Genomic DNA, 22667 nt, shown 5'->3' with positions numbered 1-22667 from the left:
TCTCAGAGACCAGTGTAATCCCTTGCTATAAGGAGCGGCTGCGATCTGTGACGCAGCACTGAGTCATGCAGACCGTGTTCCTGCTGAGAAGAACGGCTCACGGACACTGCTGCTGCTCAGAAAATGATGCCAAATCCTAAAACTCTCAAAATGGGAAGCTCCTGCAGCTTCGTGGAATCTTCTATGGTCCGTTAATGAGTTATTGTTAAAGGAGTTGTTGCTCTTTGGCCATCGAGATGCATTAAGTTTTAATTTTAATATCATGAAAGCTACTCAGCATCAGGAGGTTTTGTAGAATCAGAGTGAAATGGCATCTCCCTCACCTTCCAGCAGCCTGTAAATGGTCATACACCTGCATCTTCACCACAAGATCCCTCTGCAGTGGAGGAGTTAATAGCAGACAGGCCGGAGAGAGGGGAGGAGGGGGATGCGGCTGCAGCTTCTCTATTTTTTTTGTGAGGGTGCGTGCTGTTAGGATGAAAAGGGATGCTCAGAAGTGGGAAGACATTGGACGAGATCAGATGTATGATCAGGAGGAAAGTGCAGACATCACCCCAGAGACTGACGATCAGAAACATCATACGTTTACAGGAGCCGGAGAAAGGGATGGAAAAAGATGCCAACAGTCCCAATTACATGCACAACAGTCCTAACCACTCCGCACCTTAAAGGGTGGTGTGATGAGACAACCTAAGCTGCTCTCCAACATTTGTGGACTCTGCAACTTCATGTCGTCCGCTTCACATTAACAGCATATTAGGTGTCCACATTTTAGTACAGGTAGTCATCATCATCATCACCACCACTCCTAAGTCCTGGTCAGATGTCTACCACATCTACTATGACCTAATGGAGTCATGCAGCAAGTGAACCCCATACCCAACATTATGATCAGCAAAAACTTACGGGTCCAGTCATTGTACAGAATTCTCTTACTACCCTCATAAATTGTTATGTTAAGGACTCATGCACACGGTCCGCAAAAAAATACGGATGACGTCCGTGTGCATTCCGCATTTTGCAGAACGGAACAGCTGGCCCCAAATAGAACAGTACTATCCTTGTCCGTAATGCGGTCAATAATAGGACATGTTCTATTTTTTTTGCATACGGAAACAGAATGCACACGGAGTACCTTTTGTTTTTTTTGGAGGACCCATTGAAATGAATTGTTCTGCAAAAAAAAACGGAACGGACACAGAAAGAAAATACGTTTGCGTGCATGAGCCCCAAGTCAGATTTATTGTAAGAAATCCCTTAGCTTTTAATGGAGAGAGTTGTGCACGTGTAGCCTGCTCTCCATTCATTGCAGCGTGGCCCTCAGTGCACATATTCCACTAGTATCCCGGACGAGCCCCCAAAATTTTTAAAATTAGTCTGCATGGTGTATACGGCCACCAGCTGACTTGTATATATCAGTTATTGGAAAACCTTAAACACCTGCTTATAATAGGCTGCCCAAGAACAACACACGTGAACAGTATTTCTTACAGATAGCCCGACGCATCTATCAGGGGTTCTATCCTCATAAAAACATTTCTGGTTTTCGGTTGGGTGTCAGTGTACATTATGTTTAACAATTCTCACCACATTAGACTAAAGCGTCTCATACACATCAGATAAATGTTGGAGGAAAAAGCCAATTCTGATCATTTTGCCCAATGATTATTTACAAATTATACCCAATTGAGAACGTCAGGTTTGGCCAACTCTCTAATGTGTGTGTGGGGGGGGCGGTCCCGACTCTCATCTCTCACATCATCTTTCGGGGGAGACAAGGATGGGGCAAAATGAATATCTTCACCCAAATCTTTTATTCTCACGGGAGATAAGCTGATACCAGAAGTGTCCGCAGCAGCTGCGCTCTCCCCATAGAATACAAAGACACGTGTTGGCCAGAAAGGAGTCGGGAGACACAGCTGTCGGCCAAACAATCAGACAACAGTTATTGAGTATGAATGGGCAACTTTAATTGGAGAGACACCCGAGGACAGAACAGTACCCAATGGGTACCCATTGACCATACATATAAGCCATGCATTTTACAGGGTCCAGCAGATGACCCCCATCTGCAACTGTCAGTGGATTACCTTTCCCTTGGCTAATCAGTTCGACACTGTCACGCCCCGGTTGTTACCAACTTATGGCAGAATGCTGTGGTTTACCACAGATCCCCAACCATTGGCACCTCTACAATAAATGAAGAAAAACAACTACAAACGAGGACGAACATTTCTAAATATGGATTGAAATGATGTCCTTCTATCACACCGCCACAGTCTGAGGAGTAATAAGAGCGCGGTGTGCGAGGGGAACCTGACCCAGCACAGGGAATATTCTGTGGTCTCCGGGTTCAGGTCCTGGAGGGATATTTGTAGCATTAGAGAAATGTTGTGTCTGCGGAGAAATCTGCTGTTCTGTAGAAAAGACGGGAAATGATGCAGAACAAAAGTGTGGACATCAGCGCTGAACCAGAAGCTGGAAGTCTGTACCTCCATCTGCAGGTCAGGGGGGCAGCTCTGGGCTCCTGGTCCCCAACGCAAAAGATAAACCTGGGGCCCTCTTTACTGTCAGTGGCTCCATGTGCCCCATTAATATTGAGATCCTACAACACAGAATCTATATAGATAATGCTGAGACTATCTATCTCAGATCTAACTAATCATCTCTCTGTCTATCCTTCCTGTGTATATAACATTATCGTTGATACGTGTCTTGCACATAACAGTCTGTAGTCAGATGTAAACCATAGATAGATGGATAGATAGGAGTATCTCACAAGTCAGTGCACCCCTCACATGTTTGAAAATATTCTATCTTTTCCTGGGACAACACTGACGATCTGACACTTTGATACAATGTTACGTAGTCAGTGTACGGCTTGTAGAACGGTGTAAATTTGTTGTGCCCTCAAAATAACTCAACACACAGCCATTAATGTCTAAACCGCTGGCAACAAAAGTGAAAATGGCCAAATTGCGCCCAATTAACCATTTTCCCTCCCCGGTGTCATGTGACTCGTTAGTGTTACAAGGTCTCAGGTGTGAACGGGGAGCAGGTGTGTTACATTTGGGGTTATCGCTCTCACACTCTCTCATACTGGTCACTGGAAGTCCAACATGGCTCCTCATGGCAAAGAACTGCTTTACATAAAGATGGCCGAGGCTATAAGAAGATCGCCAACACCCTGACACTGAGCTGCAGCGCGGGGGCCACGACCATCCAGCGGTTTAACAAGACGGGTTCCAGACCTCGCCATGGTCGACCAAAGAAGCTGAGTTAACGTGGTCAGTGTCATATCCCGAGGATGTACGAGTGCTGCCAGCATTGCTGCAGAGGTTACAGGGGTGGGGGGTCCGCCTGCCAGCGCTCAGACCATACGCAACGTCGCGAGACGAATCCGGACCCATTCATTCACTATGGGGCTGGAAGAGATGGGACAGCACACAGTGTGGAAAATAATGGCGGCCACACAAAATATTGGCACAATTTGCCCATTGTCACTTAGGATTGTCCTCACTTTTGTTGGGGATCTGTAATGATTATAATGTGCCGGACGCAGTGGTCAAGACGAGGATCGATGACATTTTCTCTGCGGTCATTCGATTTCTAGCCGCAGCCGACTGCTGGTGCATTTTTGCGTTTCCTTGCAGATCGCCATGACAATCGGACTTGCACCTTTGGGATTTGGAGCAATTAGCCAAGATGCAGGAAAACAATGCGGAAACAGAACCGCAGAGAGATCGCTGCTCATCTTGTCTCCACATTTAAAGGGGCCTCCAGCTGTAAAACTGTCACTTGCTGTGGAGCAACTGAACCTAATAGCGGAGAGGAAGGGATCCGGTGTCCATAAATAACAGGGGTCAGAGGTGACCCCAAGTCTGGATAACTGCAGCAGATAGCAGGTCCCCTCCCCACCATCGGACATTATGTATCACTGCTGTGACATCACATCCAGAGTCACACTGAGGAGGGACCCTCAGCATTCCTGGTCCTCCCAGTGACAGGAAGCCGCCCCCCCCCCCCCCCCCCCCCTCATCGACTTACAGGACGTCCAGAAATAGGAGCAATTCCAGCAACTGCACCAAAGTTTCAAGGAGTTGCCTACATAACAATTCACCAGACATTCATCTTGCTGAGATGCCTTGGAGTATAAGGCCCCTTTCACACGGGCGAGTATTCCGCGCGGATGCGATGTGTGAGGTGAACGCATTGCACCCGCACTGAATCCGGACCCATTCATTTCTATGGGGCTGTGCACATGAGCGGTGATTTTCACGCATCACTTGTGCGTTGCGTGAAAATCGCAGCATGCTCTATATTCTGCGTTTTTCACCCCATAGAAGTGAATGGGGTTGCGTGAAAATCGCAAGCAAGTGCAGATGCGGTACGATTTTCACGCACGGTTGCTAGGAGACGATCAGGATGGAGACCCGATCATTATTATTTTCCCTTATAACATGGTTATAAGGGAAAATAATAGCATTCTGAATACAGAATGCATAGTACAATAGGGCTGGAGGGGTTAAAAAAAAATAAAAAAAATTTAACTCACCTTAGTCCACTTGCTCGCGCAGCCGGCAGCTCTTCTGTCTCCTTTGCTGAACAGGACCTGTGGTGAGCATTCATTACAGGAACAGGACCTGTGGTGACGTCACTCTGGTCATCACATGATCCATCACCATGGTAAAAGATCATGTGATGGATCATGTGATGACCGGAGGGACGTCACCAAAGGTCCTTTACCTAATGCTCACCACAGGTCCTGTTCAGCAAAGGAGACAGAAGGAGATGCTGGCATCGCGAGCAAGTGGACTAAGGTGAGTTAAATTATTTTATTTTATTTTTTTAACCCCTCCAACGCTGTTTTACTATGCATTCTGTATTCAGAATGCTATTATTTTCGCTTATAACTATGTTATATTTTCCCTTATATACAATGTTTTGCACTCGCGCGGAAAAATCGCGGGTGTTCCCGTAACGCACCCGCACATTTTTCCGCAACGCCCGTCTGAAAGAGGCCTAACAGTACGAGTCCTAGGAACCATTGCAATCATGGCAGTATAATAGCACTGGTCCTGTATATGGCAGTAGTTTGTGGGAACTATATGGCAGAATTATCTGTTAACTATATGGCAGTATTATGTAAGCTGTATATGGCAGTAGTATGTGGGAACTATATGGCAGTATTATGTAAGCTGTATATGGCAGTAGTATGTGGGAACTATATGGCAGTATTATGTAAGCTGTATATGGCAGTAGTATGTGGGAACTATATGGCAGTATTATGTAAGCTGTATATGGCTGTATTACAGAATTATGTGTGCTGTAAAACGGTCTAAATGGCAAGCGTGGCCCCGCTTTCTATATAACCAGCCTTCCACATAAGGCCTCTTGCACACAAACTTTTTTTTATCATTTACGTTCCGTTTTTTGCGTTCCGTATACGGACCCATTCATTTCAATGGATCCGCAAAAAAACGGAAGATACTCCGTATGCCTTCCGTTTCCGTATTTCTGTTCAAAGATGGAACATGTCCGCATAATGGACAAGGATAGCACTGTTCTATCAGGGTCCGCAAAAAACGGAATGCACACGGACGTCATCCGTATTTTTTGCAGATCCGTTTTTTGCGGACTGCAAAATACTGAATAAGCCATAAGGTCGTGTGCAAGAGGCCTAATCAGAGGGGACTGGAGCTCTCCGAGCCTGGGTGTTTGTCTCTGCATTGTACCGTCCCTGAATCACTTGACGGCATGTGAACGCGGCCTGACAAGTGATTCTGCTGGCCCCGCTGTTAGTAACATAGTACATAAGGCCGAAAAAAGCCCTCTGTCCATCCAGTTTGGCCTGTTATCCTGCAAGTTGATCCATCATGCAGATGCCACACCTGCAAACAGGTGCAAGACGTCCAGAAGTCCAGCCTTGAGGGCCAGAGAAATCACGAGAGGGGCCCCCCAGGGCCGTGCCACACATTCAAGGCCTCTTTCAAACAAACGTTTTTTTTCCCCTTTACGGGCCGTTTTTTGAGTTCCATATACGGTCTGTATACGGAACCATTCATTTCAATGGTTCCACCAAAAAAAAACTGAATGTACTCCGTATGCGTTCAGTTTCCGTTTCATTGAAAGACGGAACATGCCCTATAATTGCCCGCAAATCACATTTCATGGCTCCATTCAATCAATGGGTCAGCAAAAAAACCTCAATGCATCCGTATGTCTTCCGTATCCGTTCAGTTTTTGCGGAACCATCTATTGAAAATTTTATGCCCAGCCCAATTTTTCTATGTAATTACTGTATATGCCATTACTTCTGTTTCTGTTTGCGATCCACAAAAAACGGAAACCAAACGGAAAAACAGAACGGAAATGGAAACACTACTGAAACAGAAACGAAAAAACTGATCCGTTTTTAAACGGACCGCAAAACACTGAAAAAGCCATGCAGTCGTGTGAAAGAGGCCTTGGGGGTCAGTTTTATCCACTGAAGCAGTAAAACTGGCCTCATCCCAGCCCCGCAGCGGTCAGCGCCGCTCACAACCGCACGGTATTTTTTTTTTTCATGTTATTAATGATAAAAAGGCACAAAGCAATAAAAGTGAAAAGCGGTCACAAAACGAAATATCCTGTGCCGTCAGACACCAAAGGGTTACTTAAAGGGAAAGCGCAATAATTTATGTTCCAAAAGAAAAATTCCATTTAGTTTATGTTTATTGATATCAGCTTTTGGGAAAGCTGGGTAATGACCAATATGGCTTTCCCAGATTCATGAATGTCGCCGCCTGATCTGATACAATCATGGGGTCCGTTTTAACCGTGCAGGGGGCGCAGCGCAGAAAAGTCACAACAAGAAGCGATTCTATCTGACTGAGTCAAGAACCTGTCGTCTGCTGTCGACATTCCTGGATGTGAATGGATCGAATCCTATGTGACGGCTCCTGGGGTATGTGGCAGGTCAGAGGTCAACCTGCGATGGGGGTCCAGAATCCTCAAAGGGATATCAGTAATGGGCATTTCCCCCGCAATCAATAACCGCCACTAAATACGTCCTTGATTCGTCCTTTTCCGTCAAGTTTCTTTACAGCTGTACCAGAGAATTCTGTCAAAATTCTGGCTTAATGACTAAGAGCCAAGATTGATAGGGAAAACGCTCCATGAGGTTGGCAGTCTGGTGGCAGCACCTGGCACGAAGTCTTATCATTAACGGTGAGAACCTGGCATAGGACGGGCGCACATCATAAGCTGATTGATGGCCTCTACACCAGGGATCCAGTGTTCCGTGATATTTCCCTACCCTCGTCACTTCCTGTTGTGACGCGGCCACACCGGACATGGCGTTCCCAGCTTTGGAAGGAGGTGTGCCGCGCCGCGCAGGCGCACAACAACGGAGTACGGAAATTTCACACCAGAGTTGGGGAGAAAAGGCCACCTAATGCGCTTGCGCCTTACCTCTCAGCTGGACACCGGCCGACACTGCGCATGCGCCGAGAGGCTCACCAGAGGTTAGGGAAAAATTACGCGCCAGTGCGCAAGCGCGGCTAACTACTCCCGTGGGGATACACCGCGCGTGCGCACCAGTGGACAGGGAGATCTCTTATACTGAACATCCATCCGATCATTGTGCGCCTGCGCAGCGCGGCACACCTCCTTCCACAGCTGGGAACGTCATGTCCGCTGCGGCTGCGTCACAACAGGAAGTGACGAGGATCGGGAAATTTCACGGAACGCCGGCACTCCAGCTGTAGTGAAACTGCATCTCCCAGCATCTCTCTGAGAACAGCTAAGCATGTGTGCATGCTGGGAGTTATAGTTTCACAACAGCTGAAAGTTGCCGACCCCAGCTCTATACACACTATAAGACCCCCGGCCTCGCTCACCGACCAGTTCCCACACTCCCCCGGGCCCGACCCCAGCTCTATACACACTATAAGACCCCCGGCCTCCCTCACCGACCAGTTCCCACACTCCCCCGGGCCCGACCCCAGCTCTATACACACTATCTATAAGACCCCCGGCCTCGCTCACCGACCAGTTTCCCACACTCCCCCGGGCCCGACCCCAGCTATATACACACTATAAGACCCCCGGCCTCGCTCACCAACCAGTTCCCACACTCCCCCAGGCCCGACCCCAGCTCTATACACACTATAAGACCCCCGGCCTCGCTCACCGACCAGTTCCCACACTCCCCCGGGCCCGACCCCAGCTCTATACACACTATAAGACCCCCGGCCTCGCTCACCGACCAGTTCCCACACTCCCCCAGGCCCGACCCCAGCTCTATACACACACTATAAGACCCCCCGGCCTCGCTCACCGACCAGTTCCCACACTCCCCCAGGCCCGACCCCAGCTCTATACACACTATAAGACCCCCGGCCTCGCTCACCGACCAGTTCCCACACTCCCCCGGGCCCGACCCCAGCTCTATACACACTATAAGACCCCCCGGCCTCGCTCACCGACCAGTTCCCACACTCCACCGGGCCTGACCCCAGCTCTATACACACTATAAGACCCCCGGCCTCGCTCACCGACCAGTTCCCACACTCCCCCGGGCCCGACCCCAGCTCTATACACACTATAAGACCCCCGGCCTCGCTCACCGACCAGTTCCCACACTCCCCCGGGCCCGACCCCAGCTCTATACACACTATAAGACCCCCGGCCTCGCTCACCGACCAGTTCCCACACTCCCCCGGGCCCGACCCCAGCTCTATACACACTATAAGACCCCCCGGCCTCGCTCACCGACCAGTTCCCACACTCCACCGGGCCTGACCCCAGCTCTATACACACTATAAGACCCCCGGCCTCGCTCACCGACCAGTTCCCACACTCCCCCGGGCCCGACCCCAGCTCTATACACACTATAAGACCCCCGGCCTCGCTCACCGACCAGTTCCCACACTCCCCCGGGCCCGACCCCAGCTCTATACACACTATACGACCCCCGGCCTCGCTCACCGACCAGTTCCCACACTCCCCCAGGCCCGACCCCAGCTCTATACACACACTATAAGACCCCCCGGCCTCGCTCACCGACCAGTTCCCACACTCCCCCAGGCCCGACCCCAGCTCTATACACACTATAAGACCCCCGGCCTCGCTCACCGACCAGTTCCCACACTCCCCCGGGCCCGACCCCAGCTCTATACACACTATAAGACCCCCGGCCTCGCTCACCGACCAGTTCCCACACTCCCCCGGGCCCGACCCCAGCTCTATACACACTATAAGACCCCCGGCCTCGCTCACCGACCAGTTCCCACACTCCCCCGGGCTACAGATCTCAATGCCACTGCTCAGATTCCACTTCATTTTCTGTTCTACGCAAATTCTTATTTTCCCATCAGTAGGAGAAGCCGGGAGGGCGGCCACATGTAGCGGCCACATAACAGCGCTGACTGATGTGGCCTGTGAGGGCTCCGCTCTTTGATATCAGCTTTTTTACAGCCCTGTGAATCTTATTCCAGGCACAATTTGCCAACATTTCATTTCCTTTGGGAATCTTGAGAAAGCAACGAGAAATCGTTTTCAGATCAAGTATTTGGAAAAATGCGCAAAGACAAAGTCAAGGGTCAAGAAAGATAAAATCAGCTGCATGATCTTAAAGTAGCACTAGCTCAGCGGAGCAAATCCGCTACAGGCAGGGCCCTACTGCCGCCAGGGGTCCGGAGCAGCCCAGGCCCAGTCACTTCGGGGGTCTCTAACATCAACAGCCTCATGAATAGTCACTTCAGTACAGTAGTAATTACGGTAATACTAATGAAGCTGTGTGGCCCTTCCCTTAGATGTGGAAGAGGCCCCTGCCAAACCCTAATATATTCACTAAAGCAATTATTTAATGGTCTCTGTTAGGAATTGAATCCCAGACCTTCAGCAGGGCAGGCAGCAGACTTACCACTACACTATAGCACTACAATTGCTATAACAGTATTACTATTTTCTTCACAAGCATATTATTAAATAGTATTACTAAAATAAAGGAGAAAATAGCGTCATTTTTACTTGCCCTATTTACCGCTGACCATAATTAATGCGTTTGTACAGGTTATCAAGAGAATGCCAAGAGTGTGCAAAGCAGTAATCAAAGCAAAAGGTGGCTACTTTGAAGAACCTAGAATATGACATATTTTCAGTTGTTTCACACTTGTTTGTTATGTATATAATTCCACCTGTGTTAATTCATAGTTTTGATGCCTTCATAGTCATGAAAATAAAGAAAACTCTTTGAATGAGAAGGTGTGTCCAAACTTTTGGTCTGTACTGTAGATACGTCATGCTTATATTGTATATAGATCCCATCTTGTAGATTGTAAGCCTCGCGGGCAGGGCCCTCTCTCCTTCTCTACCAGTTTATAACTCGTCTTGTTCATGCTTATTGCAATTGTCTGTATTATGTATGTGCGCCCCTTATCATGTGTGAATGAATAGCGCTTTAATAATCAATAATATAGGACCAAACATAGTCTCAACCGGTTAGATGATGGGTCCAGGTAAGGTTTTGTCTCCAGGGTCCATTCCTGGTATACATATCTATTCACCATGGTAAATTAATTCTCCAACCAAAAAAAAAAGAAAGAATAAAAGTAACAATCCCCTCCCACTGTTACTGTACGGTTTCTACATTGTAGCAGCTCGCGGCTGTTATTGACATGACGACTATTTTCTTAAACCAGCAAGTTTAGGAAACAGCAGCTGGAAATGATGCACAGTAACTTATCTTTATAATTCCATTCTGCTAAATTCAAGTCTGATCGTCGCGTGTCTCCAAATGTGGTAGGGGGTAGTGAGGGGGGTCAACAATGGAACAGGGAACCTCCAAACGCTTTAATGTGGAGCATTTGTCTCCCTCAGACATGGTTTCCTCTGCACCCCCAAGACTTAAACCCAAAGGAATACAGCCATTCATGGGTTAAATATAGATTCCCCTATCAAGTGTCCAGAATGATCTAGGTCTCCAAAACCAGCTGTGACCTCTGATCTACTCGCAGCACACATGTCTCCTCCTGTCCTCCTGCCGTACATCAATCAGGGGCCTGGGGTGATATACTGTAAGGCGTATACAGGTATGGGGGCTATGAAGGAGGCCTGGTGATGACCAGAAGAAAAAAGGGGCACAGGTTATATATACCTTCTTTACACCGTCACACCTGCGGACTGCCAAATATATTAGGGTACTGTACTTTCACACTTGCGGCAGAGGATTCCGTCAAAACGCATGCAAACTGATGGCATTAGTCAGACTGATCAGGATCCCGATCCGTATGACAAATGCATTAAAATGCCGGATCCGTCTCCCCTGTGTCATCCGTAAAAACGGATCCGGCATTTTTTTTTTTTTTTTGCGGCAATGCCGGAACTCTCGGGGCCGGCATTAATGCATGTCAATGGGAAAAAATGCTGGATCCGGCATTTCGGCAAGTGTTCCGGAATTTTGGACGGAGATAAAACCGCAGCATGCTGCGGTATTATCTCCGTCCTGAAAAGTTTAAAAGACTGAACTGAAGACGTCCTGAACAGATTGCTCTCCATTCAGAATGCATGGGGATATGCCTGATCAGTTCTTTTCCGGTATTGAGCCGCTAGGATGGAACTCAGCGCCGGAAAAGAAAAACGCTAGTGTGAAAACCCCACATAATCAATAGCCTGATAGGAATACTTCTCCACATTCCTGCAGTAACCTCTGACCTCCCGCACATCTTGGTTTTCCAAGTGACCCGAGCTTGTATATTCGAAGTAGGAACCTTATCAGGGGACTATATGATATTGCAAACACATGGAGCCAATCAGGAGCTATGCACATATCTGGCCCTGCGGTGCTAGACTACTAGGGGCTCATACTGTGCTTCCGATAGTATATGGAAGTTGTTCCAACAAATTATATTAGCAAATTGTGGATTCCTTTCTAGAGTAGAATATGGTGCCATAGGGAGTGCCTACAACTCCATAATACAGAACCATAGGACTTCCATGTGCCGCCATACAGTGCCCATGTAGGATGCAATGCTAAGAGAAAGCTATGACAGAGATATGGTCATCACTACTGGTGAATTCTCCAAAACTAGTGGTGACCTCCAGCAAACACTTCTCACCCATCCGTACACCTAGCAGGGGCCATACTATTCTGCAGGGGCTGTACATAGAAGGGACCTATAGAATGGTGGGAGGTATTAACAGAAAGGGAGATGGGGGGGGGGTTCTTGTCATGACACTATAACCATTAATAATAACCATATAATGCAACACCCCCGACATGCACACACAATAGACAAACTGACTGTAGATCTGCAGGATCTAAACGCCATATAAAGTACCACCATATCATCACCGATAACTGACAAAAGGCATCAGCAGAACCAACCAAATCCACAGATCCCCCCCCCCCCCCTCCCCCTCCTTTTGCAGGAAATGAGATTATTGTTTCTTTATTTACAAAACAAGGAGGCTCCATTGTAACAATGTATCACTGGGCCCAGAACACACACAGATCTGCAGGAAACCTCCTCTGCTGTCAGCCATTCAATGACAGTAAATGTTACATGGTGTCACACCAACATCCTTCCCTACATTGAAATGCTCTTCCCAGGCTGCTCCAGAAAGGGGGGAGGATTAGCAGCTAATACCTGGAGATCAGAGGGTGCAGTGTGCTGCCTCCTTACATAACATCACAGCAAATTACATTGCATTACTTGTGACTACATATGGCATTGCAGCAGTGGACACCATGCTCCAGGCTCCATGGGTGCCTGACACCGCAGATTACATGGCAATAGATTGCTATGCAGAGCTGACACTCTAATCGGTCAGTGGTCCCACCCTGCCCCTAGCAAATAACCACACACTGCTCCCTCTCAATGCAGCAAATGCTAGCCCATGAATGCAGAGCTGACACTCTAGGAGCTGTCACTGTCACAGCAGTCTGATCTCCTTACCCCATGGCAGCCTTACCTTCTCCTGTGCCCTGGTGAGCTTCTTCTGCATATTGCTGGCTATTTTCCCTGCAGTGACTCCCTTCCCCATCTCAGCCATCTTGCCTTTCCTTTAACTGGAGTTAAAATAATCAGATCAGAGAGAGAGGGAAAAAAAAAACCTTTGGCAGAAACAATGGCTGTACCCCCTCCCTCCTGGCTGCTGGAACAACCTTTTAAAGAGACCTTGCACACAGCAGCTAGCAACTCCTTAAAGGGGCAGTGCTGAAGGGAAGGCAGAGGTGTAGGCAGGGCTCTGCGGTGTCACAGTGACACATCCAGGCCATCTGCTGTGCCAGGGATCAGGAAGGCGGAGGGGCCTATCTGCACCTTCTTAAACCTGGAACTAGATGGCGGCTTCATCATACTGGAGATCTATGAGGAATCCAAAATCAGATCCAACCTTGTGCTGTAAAAAGGGAAATGGAAACAGTTTGTCATGACATGTTGATATGTGCAGAATACAGAAACGTGATTATTAGGATGATGATGATGATGATTATTATTACTCTTATTTCATCATAAATAAAACATTGTATATATTTTACCTGATGGCGAACAATCTTACGTTATGGATCACAGAAACCTAATGATTTGAAAAACATGCTATATTCCTATGGATAGTATTAAATGGAACCTGTCATCACCTTTAGGCCTCATGCACACGGCCGTTGTTTTGGTCTGCATCCGAGCCGCCGTTTTGGCGGCTCGGATGCGGACCCATTCACTTCAATGGGGCCGCAAAAGATGCGGACAGCACTCCGTGTGCTGTCCGCATCCGTTGATCCGTTCCGTGACCCCGCAAAAACAATAATAATATAACATGTCCTATTCTTGTCCGCGCTTTGCGGTCAAGACTAGGCATTTATATTGAAGGCTGTCTGTGGCGTTCCGCAAATTGCGATTTGTGGACCGCAAAACACACCACGGTCGTGTGCATGAGGCCTTATGCTGACCTCACGGAGGGCAGCATGAAATAGTGACAGAAATGCGGATTTCAGCAATGTGTCACTCATGAGCTAAAAGTAAGTGGTTACTGAGAACCAGCATCATAACGATTGCAGCCCAGGCCTTGAGAAGAGTCAGATCTACCTGAGAAGAGTCCTGGTTATTATAATCTCCTGCTCCCTCACCCATCTGCTGATGATTGGCAGTTCTCTCCTAGACAGAAAGGGAGAAAACTAGGTAGAAGACGGTCAGTCATCAGCAGGTGGGCAGGAGAGCAGGACTTCATGAATAACCAGGACTCTTCTCAGATGGCCGTGACTCTTTTCCAGGCCCAGTCTGCAAGGATTGGGATGTTGGTTTTTAGCAATCACTTAATTTTAACTTTAAAATAACAGACCGCTGAAATCAACTCACCTGTCTCTGCTTTATTCTGCCATTAGTATGGGCAGCACAAAGTTGATGACAGGTTCCCTTTAAGTGTTTAAAGGCATCTATCAGCAGATCTATACCAGAATATAACTACTATAATACTACCCCTATGTACAAGAATATAACTACTATAATACTGCCTCCTATGTACAAGAATATAACTACTATAATACTGCCTCCTATGTACAAGAATATAACTACTATAATACTGCTCCTATGTACAAGAATATAACTACTATAATACTGCTCCTATGTACAAGAATATAACTACTATAATACTGCTCCTATGTATAAGAATATAACTACTATAATACTGCTCCTATGTACAAGAATATAACTACTATAATACTGCTCCTATGTACAAGAATATAACTACTATAATACTGCTCCTATGTACAGGAATATAACTACTATAATACTGCTCCTATGTACAAGAATATAAATACTATAATACTGCCTCCTGTGTGCAAGAATATAACTACTATAATACTGCCTCCTATGTGCAAGAATATAAATACTATAATACTGCTCCTATGTACAAGAATATAACTACTATAATACTACTCCTATGTACAAGAATATAAATACTATAATACTGCCTCCTATGTGCAAGAATATAACTACTATAATACTGCCTCCTATGTGCAAGAATATAAATACTATAATACTGCCCCTATGTACAAGAATATAACTACTATAATACTGCTCCTATGTACAAGAATATAACTACTATAATACTGCTCCTATGTACAAGAATATAACTACTATAATACTGCCTCCTATGTGCAAGAATATAACTACTATAATACTGCCTCCTATGTACAAGAATATAACTACTATAATACTGCCTCCTATGTACAAGAATATACCTACTATAATACTGCTCCTATGTGCAAGAATATAACTACTATAATACTGCCTCCTATGTACAAGAATATAACTACTATAATACTACTCCTATGTACAAGAATATAACTACTATAATACTGCTCCTATGTACAAGAATATAAATACTATAATACTGCCTCCTATGTGCAAGAATATAACTACTATAATACTGCCTCCTATGTGCAAGAATATAAATACTATAATACTGCCCCTATGTACAAGAATATAACTACTATAATACTGCTCCTGTGTACAAGAATATAACTACTATAATACTGCTCCTATGTACAAGAATATAACGACTATAATACTGCTCCTATGTACAAGAATATAACTACTATAATACTGCCCCCTATGTACAAGAATATAACTACTATAATACTGCTCCTATGTACAAGAATATAGCTACTATAATACTGCTCCTATGTACAAGAATATAACTACTATAATACTGCTCCTATGTACAAGAATATAACTACTATAATACTGCTCCTATGTACAAGAATATAACTACTATAATACTGCCTCCTATGTACAAGAATATAACTACTATAATACTGCCTCCTATGTACTAGAATATAACTACTATAATACTGCTCCTATGTACAAGAATATAACTACTATAATACTGCCTCCTATGTACAAGAATATAACTACTATAATACTGCTCCTATGTACAAGAATATAACTACTATAATACTGCTCCTATGTACAAGAATATAACTACTATAATACTGCATCCTATGTACAAGAATATAACTGCTATATAACTGCTCCTATGTACAAGAATATAACTACTATAATACTGCTCCTATGTACAAGAATATAACTACTATAATACTGCCTCCTATGTACAAGAATATAACTACTATAATACTGCTCCTACAGTATGTACAAGAATATAACTACTATAATACTGCTCCTATGTACAATAATATAACTACTATAATACTGCTCCTATGTACAAGAATATAACTACTATAATACTGCTCCTATGTACAAGAATATAACTACTATAATACTGCTACTATGTGGTTTTACATAGGACTGCAGGTAACACTAACACATTATTAGCACTAGTGTCATCTGTGGTTTTACATAGGACTGCAGGTAACACTATTATATTATTTGTACTTAGAGAGTTATCACAGTGTAAGGGGGCCTGCTAAGACTTTATAGCCCAAGGGCCCACATGAACCTGGAGCCAGCCCTGACTGTGTGTATTATTCCTGTACTGTGACATCACTGTGTTTATTATACCTGTACTGTGACATCACTTTGTTTATTATCCCTGTACTGTGACATCACTGTGTTTATTATCCCTGTACTGTGACATCACTGTGTTTATTATCCCTGTACTGTGACATCACTGTGTTTATTATCCCTGTACTGTGACATCACTGTGTTTATTACCACTGTACTGTGACATCACTGTGTTTATTATCTCTGTACTGTGACATCACTGTGTTTATTATCTCTGTACTGTGACATCACTGTGTTTATTATCTCTGTACTGTGACATCACTGTGTTTATTATCCTGTACTGTGACATCACTGTGTGTATTACCCCTGTACTGTGACATCACTATGTTTATTATTCCTGTACTGTGACATCACTGTGTTTATTACCCCTGTACTGTGACAACACTGTGTGTATTATCCCTGTACTGTGACATCACTATGTTTATTATTCCTGTACTGTGACATCACTGTGTTTATTACCCCTGTACTGTGACATCACTGTGTTTATCATCTCTGTACTGTGACATCACTGTGTTTATTATCCTGTACTGTGACATCACTGTGTTTATTATCCCTGTACTGTGACATCACTATGTGTATTATCCCTGTACTGTGACATCACTATGTTTATTATTCCTGTACTGTGACATCACTATGTTTATTATTCCTGTACTGTGACATCACTGTGTTTATTACCCCTGTACTGTTACAACACTGTGTTTATTATCCCTGTACTGTGACGTCACTGTGTATATTATCCCTGTACTGTGACATCACTGTGTATATTATCCCTGTACTGTGACATCACTGTGTTTATTATCCCTGTACTGTGACATCACTGTGTTTATTATCTCTGTACTGTGACATCACTGTGTTTATTACCCCTGTACTGTGACATCACTGTGTTTATTATCCCTGTACTGTGACATCACTGTGTTTATTACCCCTGTACTGTGACATCACTGTGTATATTATCCCTGTACTGTGACGTCACTGTGTATATTATCCCTGTGCTGTGACAACACTGTGTTTATTATCCCTGTACTGTGACATCACTGTGTTTATTATCTCTGTACTGTGACATCACTGTGTTTATTATCCCTGTACTGTGACATCACTGTGTTTATTATCCCTGTACTGTGACATCACTGTGTTTATTACCCCTGTACTGTGACATCACTGTGTTTATTATCTCTGTACTGTGACATCACTGTGTTTATTATCCCTGTACTGTGACATCACTGTGTTTATTGTCTCTGTACTGTGACATCACTGTGTTTATTATCCTGTACTGTGACATCACTGTGTGTATTACCCCTGTACTGTGACATCACTATGTTTATTATTCCTGTACTGTGACATCACTGTGTTTATTACCCCTGTACTGTGACAACACTGTGTGTATTATCCCTGTACTGTGACATCACTATGTTTATTATTCCTGTACTGTGACATCACTGTGTTTATTACCCCTGTACTGTGACATCACTGTGTTTATCATCTCTGTACTGTGACATCACTGTGTTTATTATCCTGTACTGTGACATCACTGTGTGTATTATCCCTGTACTGTGACATCACTATGTTTATTATTCCTGTACTATGACATCACTATGTTTATTATTCCTGTACTGTGACATCACTGTGTTTATTACCCCTGTACTGTGACAACACTGTGTTTATTATCCCTGTACTGTGACGTCACTGTGTATATTATCCCTGTACTGTGACATCACTGTGTATATTATCCCTGTACTGTGACATCACTGTGTTTATTACCCCTGTACTGTGACATCACTGTGTTTATTATCCCTGTACGGTGACATCACTGTGTTTATTATCCCTGTACTGTGACATCACTGTGTATATTATCCCTGTACTGTGACATCACTGTGTTTATTATCCCTGTACTGTGACATCACTGTGTTTATTACCTCTGTACTGTGACATCACTGTGTTTATTATCCCTGTACTGTGACATCACTGTGTATATTATCCCTGTACTGTGACATCACTGTGTTTATTATCCCTGTACTGTGACATCACTGTGTTTATTATCCCTGTACTGTGACATCACTGTGTTTATTACCCCTGTACTGTGACATCACTGTGTATATTATCCCTGTACTGTGACGTCACTGTGTATATTATCCCTGTGCTGTGACAACACTGTGTTTATTATCCCTGTACTGTGACATCACTGTGTTTATTATCCCTGTACTGTGACATCACTGTGTTTATTATCCCTGTACTGTGACATCACTGTGTTTATTATCCCTGTACTGTGACATCACTGTGTTTATTACCCCTGTACTGTGACATCACTGTGTATATTATCCCTGTACTGTGACGTCACTGTGTATATTATCCCTGTGCTGTGACAACACTGTGTTTATTATCCCTGTACTGTGACATCACTGTGTTTATTATCTCTGTACTGTGACATCACTGTGTTTATTATCCCTGTACTGTGACATCACTGTGTTTATTATCCCTGTACTGTGACATCACTGTGTTTATTACCCCTGTACTGTGACATCACTGTGTTTATTATCTCTGTACTGTGACATCACTGTGTTTATTATCCCTGTACTGTGACATCACTGTGTTTATTGTCTCTGTACTGTGACATCACTGTGTTTATTATCCCTGTACTGTGACATCACTGTGTTTATTATCTCTGTACTGTGGCATCACTGTGTTTACTATCCCTGTACTGTGACATCACTGTGTTTATTGTCTCTGTACTGTGACATCACTGTGTTTATTATCCCTGTACTGTGACATCACTGTGTTTATTATCCCTGTACTGTGACATCACTGTGTTTACTATCACTGTACTGTGACATCACTGTGTTTATTATCTCTGTACTGTGACATTACTGTGTTTATTTTCCCTGTACTGTGACATCACTGTGTTTATTATCACTGTACTGTGACATCACTGTGTTTATTATCTCTGTACTGTGACATCACTGTGTGTATTATTCCTGTACTGTGACATAACTGTGTTTACTATCCCTGTACTGTGACATCACTGTGTTTGTTATCCCTGTACGGTGACATCACTGTGTTTATTATCCCTGTACTGTGACATCACTGTGTATATTATCCCTGTACTGTGACATCACTGTGTTTATTATCCCTGTACTGTGACATCACTGTGTTTATTATCTCTGTACTGTGACATCACTGTGTTTATTATCCCTGTACTGTGACATCACTGTGTATATTATCCCTGTGCTGTGACATCACTGTGTTTATTATCCCTGTACTGTGACATCACTGTGTTTATTGTCTCTGTACTGTGACATCACTGTGTTTATTATCACTGTACTGTGACATCACTGTGTTTATTATCTCTGTACTGTGACATCACTGTGTGTATTATTCCTGTACTGTGACATAACTGTGTTTACTATCCCTGTACTGTGACATCACTGTGTTTATTATCCCTGTACGGTGACATCACTGTGTTTATTATCCCTGTACTGTGACATCACTGTGTATATTATCCCTGTACTGTGACATCACTGTGTTTATTATCCCTGTACTGTGACATCACTGTGTTTATTATCTCTGTACTGTGACATCACTGTGTTTATTATACCTGTGCTGTGACATCACTGTGTTTATTATCTCTGTACTGTGACATCACTGTGTTTATTATCCCTGTACTGTGACATCACTGTGTTTATTATACCTGTGCTGTGACATCACTGTGTTTATTATCTCTGTACTGTGACATCACTGTGTGTATTATCCCTGTACTGTGACATCACTGTGTATATTATCCCTGTGCTGTGACATCACTGTGTTTATTATCTCTGTACTGTGACATCACTGTGTTTATTATCTCTGTACTGTGACATCACTGTGTGTATTATCCCTGTACTGTGACATCACTGTGTTTATTATCTCTGTACTGTGACATCACTGTGTTTATTATCTCTGTACTGTGACATCACTGTGTTTATTATCTCTGTACTGTGACATCACTGTGTGTATTATCCCTGTACTGTGACATCACTGTGTATATTATCCCTGTACTGTGACATCACTGTGTTTATTATCTCTGTACTGTGACATCACTGTGTGTATTATCCCTGTACTGTGACATCACTGTGTTTATTGTCTCTGTACTGTGACATCACTGTGTTTATTATCTCTGTACTGTGACATCACTGTGTTTATTACCCCTGTACTGTGACATCACTGTGTTTATTACCCCTGTACTGTGACATCACTGTGTATATTATCCCTGTGCTGTGACATCACTGTGTTTATTATCTCTGTACTGTGACATCACTGTGTGTATTGTCCCTGTACTGTGACATCACTGTTTATTATCCCTGTACGGTGACATCACTGTAAATGCAAATGTGATCGCACACTACATCCAGCACTCTGCCCTCCATGCTGGATGAGACATTGGTTTATATTTTTGCCAAAGCATAGTAAGCCACTCACCGCGTCAAGGTCGTCTCATGAGTGGTCCCTAACTCTTGTTCCTACCTGTTCATGGGCCGTGGCTTACTATGCTTTGGCCAAAATATAAACCAATGTCTCATCCAGCATGGAGGGCAGAGTGCTGGATGTAGTGTGCGATCACATTTGCATTTTCCGTTTGTATATGTATTTCGCCATAGTGATCTGCACCTACAGGCAGGTTGTGCTGACCCAACCCCTTATTTTTTTCTTTGTAGTATATATTGGAGGCGTGGCGATCTCCTTGGAGTCATTGCACACCTGACCAGTCAATCTGTCCTTGAGGCTGGTTTTAAAGTCAGTATAAAACTGAGTCTGCTTGTATAGAACCTACCATTAGCCATTTGGCTCCAGGAGAAGTATATGGTGGGTTCAGCATGCATGTTGGTACTTGCATCCCTGGATCCGATGAAAGCTGTAATGGCACCGGACGGGGTTACAAGCAAAGTGTACTTGGCTTGCATGCTGACCTGCATTCCCTGGATTTTATGTGGCTGTCATGGCCCATGAACAGGTAGGAACAAGAGTTAGGGACCACTCATGAGACGACCTTGACGCGGTGAGTGGCTTACTATGCTTTGGCCAAAATATAAACCAATGTCTCATCCAGCATGGAGGGCAGAGTGCTGGATGTAGTGTGCGATCACATTTGCATTTTCCGTTTATATATGTATTTCGCCATAGTGATCTGCACCTACAGGCAGGTTGTGCTGACCCAACCCCTTATTTTTTTCGGTGACATCACTGTGTTTACTATCCCTGTACTGTGACATCACTGTGTTGTACCTGTGGCATGTGACCACCACAAATCTATATATGAATTATTTAGCAGTACCTTTATTGTAGAACACTGTTTTTAGATACCTTTTATGTATGAAGCTGTTATTTCTGCACTATATGGTGGTATATTTGTATTATTTGTGAAGTATGTAGTGGTGGCAACACTATATACGCTGTTATTTAGACAACTTTATGGGAATGTTATTCAGCCAGTGCATGGCACAGTAAGGCCCCTTTCACACCGGCGAGAATTCTGCGCGGGTGCAATGCGTGAGGTGAATGCATTGCACCCTCACTGATTCCGGACCCATTCATTTCTATGGGGCTGTGCACATGAGCGGTGATTTTCACGCATCACTTGTGCGTTGCGTGAAAATCGCAGCAAGCTCTATATTGTGCGTTTTTCACGCAAGACAGGCCCCATAGAAGTGAATGGGGCTGCATGAAAATCGCAAGCATCCGCAAGCAAGTGTGGATGCGGTGCGATTTTCACGCATGGTTGCTAGGAGACAATCGGGATGGGGACCCGATCTTTATTATTTTCCCTTATAACATGGTTATAAGGGAAAATAATAGCATTCTGAATACAGAATGCTAAGTAAATTAGGGATGGAGGGGTTAAAAAAAAAAGAAAAGAAAATTAAACTCACCTCATCTACTTGTTCGCGCAGCTCGGCGATTCTTCTTCTTTGAGGACCTGGGAGGAAAAGGACCTTTGGTGACGTCACTGCGCTCATCACATGGTCCATCACCATGGTGATGGACCATGTGACGGACTATGTGATGAGCGCTGCGCGAACAAGTAGATGAGGGGAGTTTAATTTTATTTATTTTTAACCCCTCCATCCCTAATTTACTTAGCATTCTGTATTAAGAATGATATTATTTTCCCTTATAACTATGTTATATGGGAAA

The 22667-nt window shown here is 44.3% G+C and overlaps 1 protein-coding gene across 6 annotated transcripts in view; it reads right to left on the bottom strand.

Annotated features, from left to right (window-relative positions):
• BIN1 (bridging integrator 1) overlaps positions 1 to 13161 on the bottom strand; it is a 97502-nt gene extending 84341 nt beyond the window's left edge. For 2 of the 6 annotated variants that reach the window (XM_040440951.1, XM_040440952.1), the window contains exon 1: positions 12958 to 13158. In XM_040440951.1, the coding sequence (XP_040296885.1) occupies positions 12958 to 13038 (81 nt within the window). In that variant the 5' untranslated portion in view covers positions 13039 to 13158. Of the gene's footprint in view, positions 1 to 12957 lie in introns of all 6 variants that reach the window. The other 4 variants (XM_040440953.1, XM_040440954.1, XM_040440957.1 and 1 more) reach the window with 3 other exon arrangements.
• Between the last annotated feature and the right edge of the window lie 9506 nt (positions 13162 to 22667).

This window comes from Bufo bufo, chromosome 7 (assembly GCF_905171765.1).
Source record: "Bufo bufo chromosome 7, aBufBuf1.1, whole genome shotgun sequence".
In the NCBI taxonomy this organism is placed as follows: Eukaryota; Metazoa; Chordata; class Amphibia; order Anura; family Bufonidae; genus Bufo; species Bufo bufo.
This window is presented reverse-complemented; position numbering and strand designations above follow the sequence as displayed.